The 17,322-nt window shown below is 24.4% G+C and overlaps 1 protein-coding gene across 1 annotated transcript; it reads left to right on the forward strand. All coding sequences in view use genetic code 6, as the record gives it.

Moving 5' to 3' along the window:
- Positions 1 to 683: 683 nt before the first annotated feature.
- TTHERM_00563930 (transmembrane protein, putative) lies at positions 684 to 17,233 on the forward strand (the record flags this gene model as incomplete). The annotated part of the gene is made up of 21 exons (XM_001021992.2): positions 684 to 695; positions 751 to 1,146; positions 1,234 to 1,481; positions 1,540 to 2,272; positions 2,327 to 2,453; positions 2,517 to 2,570; positions 2,636 to 4,362; positions 4,461 to 5,324; positions 5,450 to 5,668; positions 5,724 to 5,781; positions 5,847 to 6,697; positions 6,772 to 7,677; positions 7,737 to 8,138; positions 8,228 to 8,737; positions 8,803 to 8,959; positions 9,295 to 11,983; positions 12,160 to 14,641; positions 14,889 to 15,482; positions 15,536 to 16,013; positions 16,228 to 16,619; positions 16,685 to 17,233. The coding sequence occupies 21 exons, from the start codon at positions 684 to 686 to the stop codon at positions 17,231 to 17,233; spliced, it is 14,448 nt and encodes a 4,815-aa protein (XP_001021992.2).
- Between the last annotated feature and the right edge of the window lie 89 nt (positions 17,234 to 17,322).

Here is a 17,322-nt window from a genome sequence, read left to right on the forward strand (position 1 = left end):
TATTTTTATAAAATCGGGTAAACAATAAGTTATTTTATTATTTTAAGAGAAAAATAAATTTGTTATGAATTAAATTTTCCATAATTTAAAATGGAAAATAAAAGAAAATATATTGATAGTTAGTTATAAATTGTAGAAGATAATTCGAATAGATCTATTTCGATTTTAAAAACCATAGTTTTTGTATTGACATATTATTAAAATTAATGCTTGAATCTATAAAAAAGCGTTGCATTTGAATTAAATGATGTCTTTTTTTTTAATTGAATTTTAGTTTAAGTTATTAATATTTATTTTATTACAAGCAATTTCTTATTGTATGTTAATATTATTATTAAAGTTATTTGATTTGAAAGCGAATTATTCTCAAAAAAAAAAAGCAAAAAACACTTAATATTGTAGAAGAAAGGCACGTCAAAGAAGTATAAGTAAAAATAAGCCAATAGTAAGCAAATGAGTGTAGATTTGAAGCATATTTTCATTAAATCGTGCTTTAAATTAAACAAAAAAATAGTTATTTATATTACGAGGAGAGTTTGTGATGAAGTAATCATGTTTTATTGATTTATTTTTAAAAGTTCTACTTTTAAATAAATCGCTTTTATTATATTAACCATTTCTTTTTATGTTATAACTTAATTTAGCCTTATAAGCCTGCCTTAACATTTGAAGAGAAAAAGCAAATGAGAGCTCAAGTAAGCTTTATGTTTTACAAATATAGGTTTTTTATCATCTAAAATAAATGATTAGGATTTTAAAATTGGTGAGTCTTGCTCATATTTTGATAAAAGGACATATTGCATAGACTCAATAAAAGAAATGAATGATAAACTAATTGAAGAAGATTTATTTATTTCTAAACTGGATAAGTATAATGTAGATTTTATTCCATTAAAGCTATCATTTTATTTTAAGAAATAAATTGTATTCGATGGAGATAAAGACATATATGATGATTTTGTGTTATATTCTTCTAGCTTTATTTCTTTTAAAAGATGTTCTGCTCAATTGGTTTTGAATACTATTCTTTAAGGCAACTTTGTATCTCTCAGAATTATTAAAATAGAGGAGTGTTCAATAAGCGATCCCGATTTTCTTCAGATAACTCAAAAGCTTGATTATTATCATGGAGTTAGCACAAATGATGTAAATAAATAAAATAAATAAATAAATTATATATGACTATAATTCAAATGAAGTTTGTTTGACTTAACTTTAATTTAATTGAAACAGAATAATGCAAACAAACTTAGAGATCATTAATTAGAACACAAGAACTCTTTTACATTTAATGATGTTGAAATTAACATAAAGAAATGCTAATACCTGACAACTGCTTTATTTGATTATCTAAAAAATTGGGATAACAATTCATTCACTGATGAAAATAATAGAAAACTAGGATGCGCATTTTCTATCAATTTTATGGGAATTCTTAGATCTACAACTTTATTATAATTTTCAACATCTTAATTTTTCAAGTAATCAAATAAATTTATTTATTACTAATTCAAATATTAAATAAATTAATATACATAGGTAATTGAGAAAACTGAAATTGAAAAATCACCCTCAGTACAATAATAGTCCTGTTTTACTAGAACTACTTCTCTCTTCGCGCAATTTTACAAAAAGGACCTAAGCAGCTATTAGCTATCAATAAAAAAAGTAAAATAGGAATAATGGTGATAGCGATGATGAAGAAGAAGAAGAAATTGAAGACGAAGACATGTAGCTCCATTCTGATGCCTTACCAGATGACGGGAAAGAAACTGATTAAATACGCAGTAATTTGGAAAGACTCTCATTTGATTACTCTGTCTGCCAAAACTTTGATGATTTACCATTAAATTCTGACTACTTTAACAACTTAAAATCTATTTCATATGATGCAGCTCATAAATCAAAGAAAGGAGAGAGTACCAATGAGAAAGATAAAACAAAAGATATGGTATAAATCACATTCTAAAATATGTTTCCATATTCCTTGCAAAACCTGTAAATGTTAAAGCTCAAATTTTGCTCTCTATAATATAAGTTCTTTTCTAATATTGAATACATGAAATGCTTGCAAAATTTATAAATTCTAAACTTCTCTTATTGCTTTTTAGATATGTACGAGTTTTCTAATTTTATAATCAACTCTGGATTAAAGAATTTGAAGTCTTTGATTTTAAGGGCAACTAATGTTGATGACAATTTTTGTTCTGTCGTTTCTGATATCACCATTGTTTCTTTTTAACTAGAAGAAATTGATGTTTCAAAAACAAAAGTAAAATTTATTAAAATTTGTAAATAATATTTTTGAATTTTAATTATCATTTAGGGTGTTTCTCTAAAAGGAGTTAAGTACTTAACAATGATTGATTCTTTAAAATGCCTTAACATTAAAGAAAAAGAAAATATTAACTGCTAGCTATCAACTTTTTTAATCGATTTATTGGAAAGAAAGAGTATATTAAAAATTTTATTTATTTATATATTTATTCTAAAAGGATATTTAAAAATACTAAAAGGATTCTTATATGTGAAATCAGTATTAGAAGATATAGAAATCAATAAGAATATAAGTAATTAATTAATTTATTTGTTAATTTATAAAATTTTAAAATAAAATCGATTATAATAAATATAGATTTATGCGAGGAGAGATTAAAAGAAATAGAAAAAAACGAAGAATTGCTCAACAAAAAAGCAAATTAATTCACAAGAAATGCTTTCACTTCGAACAATATATATGATGAGCAATAAAACGAGATATCAGAATAAGGACGCTTTTAATTTGCATATTCTGGGTAAGAAAGAGAAGAGGATTAAAACTAAGATGAAGATTAAATTATAGAAAAATCAGATGGTGAGTAGACAAGAAAAAATGCAGAAGCTTAAAAATTACAGTAGTAAAAATAGTAAGAAAGTAAATTTGAGATTAGCTAATAAGATATTTAAAAAAATAATAATATTAAACACCCTCGATATGATTTGCTTATGTCCTACACACATAAGTGTCCATAAATAGTACATATGGATTTTTCTGGCTGTGAAAATGTAACTACTCCTTTTTTTGAAGACTTATATAGACATAGACTTTTAAACCGCTTGACTTATTTAAATCTTAAAGGCACTAAAGTAGATAATAATTTAATAGATATATTTAAGTAATCATGCATTCAAAAGAGTGAAGGAGTTTAAGAGTATTGGGTAAGTCATTCTTTTAAATAATATGAGCCCATATACGAAAATCAAATACTTGAAGTTTGTGATAATCAATTTATTCATGATAGCATAAAGTTTTTTTCACTTAGAGATTGTAAAGTGATTCGAGGTTTTAAGATTGTCTTTTTATTCAAATCTATTCCTCTTCTAAGTTTACAAGAAATTGATTTAAGTAACTGTAATGTATTTGATAATACATTAATTTAATTAGCTGATGAAGCAAAAGAAAAGTACCCAAATTTAACAAAAATTAAATTGGCTTAAGTAAAGTCTTCTCCTGTTGGTATTAAAGCTCTACGTAAATTGCCTGCAAATAAAATAGTATACTTAGATTTAAGATCAACAAATTTCGATGATGAAAATTCTCTTATGTTCTTTAGTGATCCTCACAACAAGCTCTTAAGAACACTCTAGTTTTTAGTAGTTAAAGATTGTAAACAGCTGACAACTACTGGATTGCAAGCAATGGTAGATGGTCTCGCAGGGTTGGATAGAGCTGAAATATATAATTTAAGATTTAACGTCAGCGAATAGGAGAAGTTAGAATATTAGCAGAGGACTTAAGAAAAATAAAAGCAACAGTAAGAAGAGCTGAAAGCTCGAATTCAAAATTTATAGGATTAAATCAAATAGTTAGAAAAGCAAAATAAAAAAAGAAAGAAGCACAAAGGTGAAGTGTATCCATCTGATAAAAAAGATAAGCTGTAAAAAGAGCTAGATGATATACTTAAGAAAAAAAATAAACAAAAAGTTAGAATTATTTGTGAAACTTTTGATGTATTTGGACTCCTCTAGGACTGTTATTAGTTAGTAACAGATGATTTATTTACTAATTTCTTACAAAAACTTGGTCATGTTTGTAAAAACATTTTTGAATTAAATTTAAATAAAATGGGAAGACTCACGCTTAATGATTTCGAATTTACAGGAAGTTCATAAGGTAACGAAGAAATTGATAGCGAAATCTTTAAGAATTTAGAAATTATGAATATAAACGAAACAAGGATTACCACTAACTTTGTAAGAAAGTTCTTTAGTTTCTGGATAAATTCAAATTAAGATAAGAAAAATGAGTTAAAAATGAAAAATTTCATGATCCTGAGATGCCAAAAGGCGTATTTCGTTAATCCATCTTGCCTAGATGTTTTTGTAAATTAGCTTAAAATTTGAAAATATTTTAATTTTTTTTATTGGTTTGTTAATATCTTGAATAAATTTATTAATTATTTTAATTATTTTAAAAATAGAAAAATTAGAAGCATTTGAGAAATATTCTGAGTAAAACTCATTTTAAGCTAGAACTTCTTTTGAATGAATTAGGTTTAAAAATCATGGATGAGAATTTAGCATTTTTAGAAGGTTTAAAGGTTTCAGAAACCAGATTTGTGAGCATAAATATCAAAGAGCTTAATTTGGAAAATAACTAATATATTTCTTAATAAGGGTTTACTACCATTTTAAAATCAGGATGGATGAAATATATACTTCGTTTGAATGTTAGAAATACCTAATTTGGAAATACTCAGCTTGAACAGATGAGTCAAATGATGAAAGATAAAAAGAGTCAAAAACAATTTGTTAAACTTTAATACATTGGAATGAGAGGATGTGTTTAAGTAAGCAGAAAAGGATTAATGTTGCTGTGCTAAATGGATAAATTGAATGAAGAATTTGACTTAGGGTGTATTTGTGAATTGAAAATGCTTATAGATGCTGATTTGATGAAAGATATGGCTCAATCTGTTTACTGTAAGAATATGGAGTTTCTTGATCTATCTGATAATGGTTTCTAATCAATTGATAAAGGTTTCAAATATCTTTGCTTTAAGGGAAAAGATGTCAAACTTAACTTAAAAATAATAAATGTCTCTTCAACATGGATATCTGATAAAGCACTTCAGTCATTAGCTGTTTCTGAGAACTTCAATCAACTTGAAAAGATAATTCTAAAAGATTGCAAAAGAATTACAGAAAGAGGTTTGTCCTATCTAGTTGACTCTAAGTAATTAATGAATCTAGATCTCTAGTTTTTATTTAGCTCAAATACTTAATTTCTGAGTGGCAGAGTTATTGATACTCTCAAATACTCAGATAGAAAAAAGACAATTAAAGTAAATTAGCTTTTCCACAAAAATTAAAGATTTTCATAAATTATTATTTTTTATTGTCAAAAAAATTTGATTTTAAATCAAAAAAACTATTTTTTTTATAAAATAATTTAACTGAATAAAAATAGGAAATAAGTTTATTAGGATCACAAGCCTAAGATAAAGAAATTAATAACATTATGTAAGAAATAATATCTGAAAACTATCTTATAAAAACAATCGATATAAGAAAAACATCTAATATTGGTATAGCTGGTTTATCATATATTTTTAGTATGGTATAGTGGAACATCGTTAAAGGTTAGAGTGTAAAATGCCCTTTATAAGCTCTCATTGTAGATAATATCGTAATAAATATTTATTTTAAATAATGATTATTTTATATTGATATTTTTAAAATAGAGATATTAAGAATTCAGAGCTAGGTACTGCTATGATGATTACATGAAATAAGTATAAAGTAAGCTTTTTAATTAATTATTTAAAAGATCATTTTAATTAAAATTTAATAATTTAATTGATAAGATATCCCTGACTGCAAAGCTAAAGAAGATGAGTTTTCAAATATATTTGTTGAAGATTTGAAAAGTGAATTTGGCTCAAAATTTTAACCATTAAAAGGTTAGCTGACTTATCAAGAGTTTATTAAAAAATGTTAAGATATTTATAATGAACTTAGACATAAAATTAGATTTTGTTCAAAGCCTTAAAAGCTTAATGATATTTTTGTAGGAGATTTTATTCAAAATCTATTTTTAAGTGCTAACAACCTCAATAATTTTAAATATGACTTTTTTATTCGAAAATTTGCTTTAAGCATTGAAGACTAATTTATTGATTCACTGACTTTGTGTGATTAAAAATTTTCAATTTTTAAAGATATGGAATCACCAAATGATGGTTAATAAAATTAAACTGAGTAAAATATAAACAAATTTGCTCTTATTGGAAAAAAGGCAGGAGGAGAATAACAAAATAATTAAAATGATACTCAAAATAATACAATTAACTACCCATCATTTAAAGATTAATTTGAATACTTTGATATCAAAGGCAATAAAGTGCTGTGTGATGTTTCTGTTTGTAGATTCTTCTTAAGCAGTCAAATGGTTTCTAATATAAAAATTATAAACATATCATACACACTGCTCTCAGAGAAAGTGGTACTAGCAATATGTGCTTCTCCTTACTTAAGAGAAAGTCTAGAAGCTATTTATTTTAATAGATGCCCTAAACTCAAGGTCAAAGATGCCCTTTAATATCTCCTAATGACTAATTTTAAGAAATTAAGATATAAACCTTTAATTTCTTAATACCATAATTATATTGATGATGAAATATTAACTTTGATTTTAACCAAATTTAGACCAGAAGAGGTTTTTATTTATTTATTGTTTTTTGTTTTTTTTTTTGTATTTTAACATGAATATAATTCATATCTAACAAAAAGGTAAGATATTTGAATTTATCTAATTCTAGAATTACTTCTATGGGTCTTGTTTTACTAGAACACAGTCATTTAAGTGAATACTTTTATTTATTGGATCTTAAGAGTACTGGTATTGAAGCAGAAAAATTAGATTAATTTATGATAAGCGAAGAAAATGAAGAAAAAGGTATGCCTTTCCCTAAAAACTTAAGATATATGTGGTTAGAAAATACATATAACTTAACAGATGAAGAGCTTTATAAGCTGAAGTTTTGGAAATGTTTTAAATCTAATAATTTTGATTTTATGGAAATGGTATAGTCAAAAGCAAGAAAACTTAATTTGACTCTTAGGCATTTGACAAATATAGAACTTAGACCACATATATTTAAAAAATCTTACATTCAACTAGATATTTACACTTATATACCTTCAGATGTTCTTATAACTCTGATCAATGATTAGTTCTATAAAGAAGCTGATTAATTTTATGATTTAAAATATATAATCCTTGCTTTCAGAAAATAATAGTATTATGCTTTATAAAAGTGCTTTGACTGGTATAATGCATCAGACGTAGAAAAAATATTAGCAAAATATTGTATAAGAATAACTAAAATACCATCAGAATATTAAAACTTACCTATTATAAAACTTACGAATAAATCATTAGACTCTGAACAGGCAGAAGTAAGAGAGGCAATCTAATTTGATTTTCATAATTACTTAACTACTATGGACTGTGATCATATTTTAAAAGTAAATAAATTTGTTGAGGCTTCATTATTACTAAAGTTGGACTTTTAGGGCACAGATATAACTGGCCACTTTTTTGCAATATTATGTAAAAGTATAAAGGGGGATTAAAATCGTATTACTGAAGTATCCCTGAAAGGACTGAAGACAGTTAGAGATGAACACATTATGGTAATATTAAAATTTTAGATTAATTTTTATTAAGAAATTTACATTGAATAAATTAATAGTCAATGATGTTTGATGAGTAAGAAATGGATTAAATGCAAAAAAATATGATTGAGATATATCAAAAGCATAAATCAAAAAAATTAGCTGATTCCATCAAAAAGAAAGAAGAAATTAAGAAAGAAATCTAAGTTTAGATTAGAAAAATCTCAAGATTTAAAAAATTCCCATTCTTAGTAAGGCTAAATATTTAAAACACTAAAGTTACACAATTCAGTTTAGTTTAAATTTTGAATTTAACACCTTTTAACATGGGTTTCAGGATAGAAGATTTATTTGATTAATATGCCAAATCTGAATATACAAAGATTGATGACCATACCATAAATGCTTTAAGCTAGTCAAATTATCTATAAAATTTTAAAGTACTAAACCTTGAAAACATTCTATGCTCTTCCAATACTGTAAAAATTATTTAATTTCTTCAAATTATTTTAGGATTAAATTTAAAATAAAATAATAACAAAACTTTTTTTTTTGATGTTTATAAAAGTTAGGAAAATTGCTAAGGTCTCCAAAAGCAATAAATATTTAGGAAATGATACTGAATACAACAAATTTAAGTGAAGATGCTTTTATAACCTTGGCAAATTCAACTAACCTTCCTAGATTGGAGTAAATTAAATGCGTATAAGATACAAATCCTGCTATTAGAAAATCTTATCACTATATAATGAGAGCTTAATATTTAAGTATGAATCTAAAAACAGATGAAATTATGAAAAGTAGGGATGTAATGGATACTTCTTAGTTTATTTAGGCAATCATGAATTCATTCTACATGAATAATTTATCAACAATAGAAATTCATAATGCAAACTAGTTTATGCAATAAATAAAATCTCTATTTAAAATGTCTCTATTTACTTAGTAAATAACTAAAGTGTGTCTTTAGGATGTAGCTGATAGTATTGAATATAAGGATATTTGGTAAATGATTTCTGTTTCAAAAAGCTTCCCTCGTCTACAAATACTGAACGTTAGATCTCTTAAAGAAAAAGAGGTAACTTTAATTTATTATTTTTGAGATTAATATTTTTATTTAATTTAATTTATAAAAATAATTAGCATCTCATTATTCTATTAAATTAAAAATTTAAACCTCAATTTGATATGGAATCACTTTTAAAAGATAATAAATCACTGATAGATGATGATGTTATTATTTTTATATCCAAGATGCCTCTTTTGCTTAACTCAAAAGAAATAGACCTTAGCTCTTTAAGTAAAAACTAACTTTCATTTATATTTAATAACAATTTCTTAAAAAATAAATGGTCTAAACTTCTCTTTTGCTTATTTAAAAATTTGATATTCAATTTTTAATTAACTTCAATCAGTTTAACGATAAAGAACAAGTATTAAGGGGATGTTTATTTTTTCTTTCCTGTGCTATATTAAGAATATTTATAATAAGCTTTTTTTATGTTTCTCATATTTTCATAACATTTTTAAAATATTTATTTGAATACTTAAAAAAAAAAGAAACATATCTTTACTAATATAAAATATTTAATATATTGATTTTCGTTAATTAACTATTTATATTGTAAATAAAAGACAAAATTAGTGTCAAAGCTTGGTAGTAGTTTGCTAACAGTAAGTATGTAATCAATTTAAACAAAATCAATTTTTCAGATGGAACTCTGTTAAATTATAAAACTGATAACAATATAGCTTTGAGAAAATATTACTTTCATCCTGAAGTAGAATTTGCAGGCTCATCAAAGTGCTTTGGTCTTTTTTCATAAAATAATTTTTTCAATTTAGAGAAAATAGATATAACTAATAATAGAGGATTGCCTATAGAAGAAATTAAATATATTCTAATGTCTATCAAAAAGAGACATGTAAGCGTTAAGTTTGATTTTGAAGATATATTCATCTAGATAATAGATGATATCAGACCCCTTATGCTTTCACTCACCTAGGAAGAAGATGATGATTATAGTGATCAGGATGAGATGAATGATTAGGATCAATAATATAATTTATAAGATTAGTTATGGAATAAATATCTTAAAGAATTATATGAACTCTTTTAAACATACTTCATTAAAGATCGTGAATGGTACAACAAAAGGCATAAAACTTTAGATCTAACCTATTTCTAGTTTATGAGACATTTCAGTTCATTTTAAGATATATTCAGATAAATTTCAGACCTTAGTTGCATTGAGACTATCAAATTTTATGAAGGAGGATTTGATAGCGTGTTTTCTTCAAATAATATGAAATTTTTGAACTTGAAGAATGTAAAAATACTGAATCTGGAAGGTGACAAAAAATTGGCTTAGGATTATAGTGGCTATCAAATGAAAATGATCATGGAATAAAAGTATATTAAACCATATTTATTTAATATAAATGGATTTTTAGATAATTATTATATGAATGAGAGAATATAATAATAACTTATCAAGAAAGATACATATATTTTGTGCTAAAAAGAACTAAAAATATATTTATACTTTATCACTAAAGAATAAATCGAAACAATCTTCAATAAAGGAGATATTCATTATGCAGCTACTACAATAACACTATTAGATAAATTTAGATTACAAATTCATGGATAAACAGCAGAGGCATATGAAGAAGATGATTAAATGGATTAGTAAGAATTATAAAATCAGTTAAAAGAGAAATAAGAGTACTTTATAGAACTTTTGTCTTAATCTAACAGTTTTAGCCAAATTACTAAAATAGATACTCCTCTTCCTTTATCACTGAAATCAATCAAATAATTACTAAAATCTAAGTGCTTGAGTCATAGCTTTGATTTCTAAAAGCATGTGATGGATTTAGAAGTAGACTAAGAATATTTTGACTTATTTGTTTCATCAAAGTACTTCAAAAGTCAAACAAAAATAATAATTCCTAGGCTAATTCAATAGTAAAAATAAGAAAACCAGAATGCTAAATAAAATGCAAAAGATAATAATTAGACTTCTTAAAATACCTGGCTGGATATTTAAAAACTAGATTTAAATTGTCTTGAAAGACTAAACTCTATAGTCGTTTTAGAACCAATAAAAGACAAAGACTTCCTCACAAAATTATTTTCTATTGAAAATGTTAAATTTAATAGAGATTTTACATGCGATAAGTTTTAAATTAAAGAAATAGATTAAAATTAATTCAAACATATTTTTGAGCAAGATTGGCCTGGAATGGATTGGCAAATTTTATTAGATCTACTAGAGAAAAACAAAGCTTCGATAGATGGAGAAGTCTATGAAAAACTTCTTTTAAATAAATCAGCTCACTTTTTTATAACTTAAATTATTATACCAGAAACCTTAACTGAAGAGAAAGCTGGAGATTTAATTTCCAGCATTAATAAGAGTTGTAGAAAAACTCAATAGAAGCTGCATATAAATAAGCTGGTTATAAGGTAATTTCCTCAATCAAATTAAGTGGAAGCTTAAGATGAGACTCATAAAAATGACTAAGCAAGCGAAATCAAACAATTCCTTTCATCTGTAACTAATTTGAAATATATTGAATTCTCCAGTAAAGTTAAATTTGGTATGAATGAAGCTATGGTCCTGATAAATAACACTCGTAATACAGATTTATCTGAGGTAGTTATCTCTTGGGTTATACCTAAACTTTCTAAATAGGATCTAGAAAAATTTTTAGTATGCCTAATGAATGATAGAGAAATTCCATATAACTTAAGCTATATTAGTTTCAAGTAAAATCCACATTTCTACAGTCATAAAGCATTAGAACAGCAAATAAATGAACTTAGATCTAATAAAAAAGCAAAAAAAACTGAAAATAAAGAAGGATAAGAATAATAATTAGAAGAAGAAGAAGATGATAAAAAAGAAATAGAAGATAAAAATGAAGATAAAGAAGAAAAATAAGATGATGGCGAGGGACCTAAGGATGAAGGAGAAGCGCATGAATCAAATAATCAAAGTTAGAATAATATAGAAGAAAATAATTAGGAAAATGTGGAGGGTTAAGAGTAAGATTAAGACAACAAGTAAGTTTTGAAGGAAATAGATTCCCTTCTTAAAAATTCTATTACAGAAGATTATTTAGTTGAGTTCCTGCAAAATTTCAAAGGTTTACGTGAAATTGATTTTTAAGGAACTAATTTTGATATCCATCACTTAAAGAGCCTTAAAACTCTGCCTCTTATTAAGAAATTCCATTTTATTAATTTTAAAGATTGTAAATCTTTTACTGATGGTATTCCTTTTATCTGGCTAATACACGATGATTCAAAACCTTGGTAACAAAAAATTGATTAATTTATAAACCTTAAATATTTTAAGCTTAAACAAATTTAGCATTTTTCTCATTTAAATTTTTTCAAAAACTCTTAACTAAAACTTAAAATTTTGAATTTCTTAATTTTTAGAAATAAAGAATGGATTAATTAACATATATTAAAAATTTTAAAAATAGGTTTTAATTTTAGAAATATCTATCAAATTTACCTATAGAACAAATAACAAATTAAAGATAAATGTTAAAAGCTATTTTTAATTGCAAATTTTTCAAAAGGCATTTGAAATATTTTGATGTAGATTTTATCCTTAAGAGGTATTAAGAAACAAGTAAGGATTTAGTTGATTTATTCTCATATATTATTAAGATGAGAGTTCCTAATTTGGATATAACTTCTTTTATGTAATGCTTACCTTAATATATGAAAGTATTCGTTAATGATAATCACATAGAATAAATTTGTAAAGTTTATGGTAATTTATTATACCTTTAACCAGAGTTGTTCCCAAGCGTTGAATATGGTTTCAATTACATTCTATAATAAAAGAATATTCCCACAGCTATAAGATTAATGTACCTTTTAAATAATACGTTTTAAAAGAAAGTTAGTGCAGCTTCTCTTTCTATAATTTATTAAGTTGCCATTAAAAGCGAAGAACTCAAAGAAAAGAAATACATTTTAGAAAATGATGAATAGTTAGAAAAATTTTTTGTTCAGTACATTAAAAAATTAAGCTTAAAAAAGTCAAGACTTTTGAAAAAGATATAAAAATCTAAAAAGGTTTTTGATAATCAATAAGATAAAAAAAATATGAAAATACTCTAGGCTTTAGGAAAAAAGAAAAACATAAAAAGAAAAACTACTACAAAATCAAAAACAATTTTAGATACCTCAAGTAAAAACTTAGATAAAATTAACAGTCAAAAAAATTAAAACTCCTAGATGTAAAGGGGTTAAAACGATGATGAAGAAGAAGAATTTATTAAAATTGTTTAGCAAAACATAAAGAGTAATTTGTAAGATGAAGAAATAGAAAATTTAAGATTAGAAAATGGAGATGATGAAAGACAAGAATATGAATAGTTGAATCAAAATGAAGATGATTAAAACTAAGATAATGAAAATGAAAAAGAAGAAGAAAACGAAGATGGAGAGGAAGAAGGAGAAGGAGAAAATAATGATGAAGATGATCTTAATGATAACGAAAATTAAGATGGTAACGAAGAAAATAATGACGATAATGATAATAATAATGATGAAGATAAAGATAATGATGGATTTAAGATATAAAAAAGCTATTTGAAAGATAAAAATACTCAGTAAAAAGGCTCTTCAAGGCTTAACAGTCTGAGAAATAGTAGAGTTTAGAGTAAAAACAGCTTAAGGAACTAAGATAATGAGTAGGTTAATGAAGACAGCGAGTAAAAATAATTAAATGATGAAAGTGAAAGGGTTTAGGAATTATTAAATAAAGAAAGAAAAGAATCTTTACCTCAAACTGATATGGAAACTTTTTATAAAACACCTAATATGGAGAAATAAAAAAGTAGATTTGATACTACTTCTTCAAACAAGAAAATAAAATATAATTTTGAAGGAAAAATATAAGCTTACAAAAATGCAGTAAAAAATAATCTTGTGAGAGTTTATGAAAATTAGACAGCTTTGAGGCTGCATAGATAATTAATAAATCTCCACTTACTCAGTGAGGGACTCAAAAGCTAAATACAAAAAAGTTAAATATATGAAAGAAAATTAAAAGATGTTGAAAATAAATTAGATTATTTAGAGTTCGAGTTAGAAATTTTAAGATATAATAAAAATAATTTCTTTGCTTTAGAAGTTAATAATTTATTCAACTTTTTTGAGGTCCTCAATCTAGGATAAAACAATCACTTGAATATCTATGGTTTAAATTATTACGTTGCAGAACACATTCTTCCTTGGATTAAAATGAACTAAAATTTAAACGAAATGAAAGATGGGCAATAAAGAAAATAAAAGATATTAAATTATCTAAAAAATAAAGATGATTCAAATTAAGATGATTTTGAGGCAGTAAACGTTTTAAATCCAGATCATTCACTGGATGATAAATTAATTGAATAACTGAGTTACCTTATTGAAAAAAGACTAAAGTAACTTAGATAAATTGATTTGTGTGGCTTGAATGTTAGTGATGACTTTGCTGAAAAATTCAGTTTATTGCTAAGTGACGATGGTAAATTAAAATACTTAACCTTGTTAGATCTTACTAATAATCGTCGTATTTCTCCTTTTGGACTTAAGTTCTTATTTTCTAGTATTGTAAATCGTATTCCTTAAGGTTTCAGAATTTTGCTAAGTTCAACAAGTAATGACTCTGAAGATCTTCGTATATAGATAGAACTTTTAGAGAAAAGTATTTTAAAAGAAGCTGTTTATATAATTGAATAGCAGAAAAAAGAAGTAATGAGATTCATAAGTAAGAATAAAAAGAAACTTTCCAAGCCTGTCCCTTAAGAGCTTATAAAAAGACCTTCTATTGATATTGACATGCAAAACGATAACAAGCATGAAAAATTAAATATGGAAATAAAAGATTTAAATGTGCCTGTTATTTCTGATATTTTTTCAGATGAAAATGAAAAAAAGGAAGAAGAAATCATTGACAAAGAAGTAATTCATTCATTACATAAAATTTCTTAATTAGCTTGTTTATTTATTTAAACGATATTTTCAAAAAAAAATTTTTATTTTAAAATTTTTAATAAGTTAATTAGAAAAAATTGATAATTGAAATCATTTTATTTACTTTTAATTATTTATTTATTTATTTATTTTAACTCATGTCAAAGTATTTGAAATATCTTCAAAAAATATTTATTTTTTCATTTATACTTATAATTTTAAATTCCTATAAAAGGTTCAAATTAACGATTATGATAGCATTGACTCAGAAGAAGAAAGAAAGGATAGATTGAAAAAAGGCGAATTGTAATTTTTCTTCTTAAAGGAGAGAACATTAGATGCTAAAATAGTAAAAAAATTAGAAAAATCGAAAAATTTCAAGTAAAAAATTGAGAGGCTTAGGAACTTTTAACTTGCATATACAAAGGCTATTCAAGAGAGTAGAAATAAAGATATTGTAAGTGATAATACTGATGTTAGATTAATTGTACAAAATATAGTAAATCTTGGTCTATTTTAATCTATCAATATTTTTGTCAGGGACAATTGGAAAAGACATAAACTCTTCATTATTTTTATCTCCACTTTATTTTTCCCATTTACAATTTTCCATTTGATGATGGTTTCAACTTATGGAATTTTCCTGTTTATTTAAAAAAATAAAATCAGTTTTAGATGTAGTTTTGGTAGATCTGCTAAAAACCAAATAAAAATAGAACTTGATAAGCTTGTACCAGAAAATATCCAAAGCACAGATTTCTTTTTTGATGAGGATGTAGCTTAAGTGGATATACTTTTATCACGTAGCAATACAAAAAAAATGCCTAATGTAATATTTATCTATTTAGTCAATATTAAAAACTTTTAATTTTTTTAATATAGGATATTGCAAGAAGAAACGGGAGACTAATTTGTGAGTATTTAAATAACCCTAGTAAGCATAGTTTCCAAGCAACTTATGACAGAATTAATGATAATTAAAACCATGAAATAAATATGCTCAAATACTTTGACTTTATCATCATATTTAATTTCTTAATATTTACAGTTTTTATTTGCATCCTTTACACTTACTATTTGATTTTCTATTACATTCCAAATCACGTATCATAAAAAACTTGTGGAAGTATTCCGGTCTTATATGATGTACCATTTTTTGCAGTAGGTCTTTTTATTGTTGCATACGAAGCAACTCTATTGTATAATATCGAAAAAGTTATTGTCTCTAAAAACATTTTCTAATTTAAAAGCTTATTTGTGTTATTCTAGCTTTACAACTCTTTTATGCAAAGATATAATTTGTATACTGATATGATATTCGCATTTAACACCATATACTGCAAGAAAGCTACTGATCTAGGTAATTTATAAATTTATTTAAAAATTTCTTCAAAATCTTACATCAGAAAAGCTTTATAACTAACTAACTTATTTTATTCTAATAAAAATAAATATTTAAATATTAACAAATTTTCAAAGAAAAATAAATTTAATGTAAATTAAAAAAAATTAATTTTATAAAAATAAATATAATATCAACTAAAAATAAATAATCTTGAATTTTAATTTAATAGGTTTTGCAAGTATTAGTGTATTAGGAACCCACTTAGTTTTACAGACATTTTATTTATTTAGCGCAATTTTTAGTATTTATGAAGCGAAATAAAAGATAAAAAAAAAAATTCCTGTTCATAATACAACATTTATAAACATCTACACTAAAATTGCTTTAATCTAAGATTTTAGTGGACTGAGTATAGTTTTAGATAGGTTTTCGACTTCTTCCACTATTGCATTAGAAGGAATTTTAATTCCAAAACAGCTTGAAAATGTTAAAGTACCATAAATCTTGCTTACAAAATTCTAAAAAGTCTTTTTAGAAGATATTCCTTAAATGATTATAGTCCTTATATTTAATTTAAGATTTGCACAAACTACAAATTTATTAGATTGGTAAAACCTAAGAGTAATTAAATTATTTTTTATTTAGCAATAAATTAATTTTAATTAATTAATTAAATAAATATGTAGGTATTAGTTACTACAGTTTTGAGTATGTATAATTCTCTTAACTCAGCTTGGTAAGCTCATCCTAGTATTTTTAGGACATATCAAATGCAAGATTATATTAATTTTAGGTAAGACATTTCAGAAGTTTACAAAATTAAGATAAGTCAAAATGATTAAGATACATTTAACTACTTATCAATACCTAAAGTGATAAGTAAAACTTTATACTTTAATTAAAAGTATAAAATAAAAAAAGACTTAAAGAAAGAAGGTTCTAGTAGCCAAAAATCCAGAAAAAAAGAATAGAAAGATAGAGATGCTTAAAGTTCCAAAGGGCCTAATAGCTAGATAGGTAGTTAAAATGCTCTATCAGATAATAAAAGCGTTGCGTAATCATAAAAAAGCATTTAGGCATCTGAACAAAGTATAAAATCAAAAGTTTCATCTAAAGGCTAGTAACAAACTAAAAAAAGCAGTAAATCTAATGATAAATCTTAAAAAGAACTACCAGAGTCTGAATTTAAATAAAAATTAATTCAATTTTTACTTGAGAAAGAATAATAGAATTGATAAATAATATAAATTATATTTTTTTATTGTTTTTTAAATGTTAGAATTCAATCAAAACTTTATTCTTTAAATCATTTTATTTTATTTTT

This window comes from Tetrahymena thermophila, assembly GCF_000189635.1.
Source record: "Tetrahymena thermophila SB210 genomic scaffold scf_8254495, whole genome shotgun sequence".
Lineage (NCBI taxonomy): Eukaryota > Ciliophora > Oligohymenophorea > Hymenostomatida > Tetrahymenidae > Tetrahymena > Tetrahymena thermophila.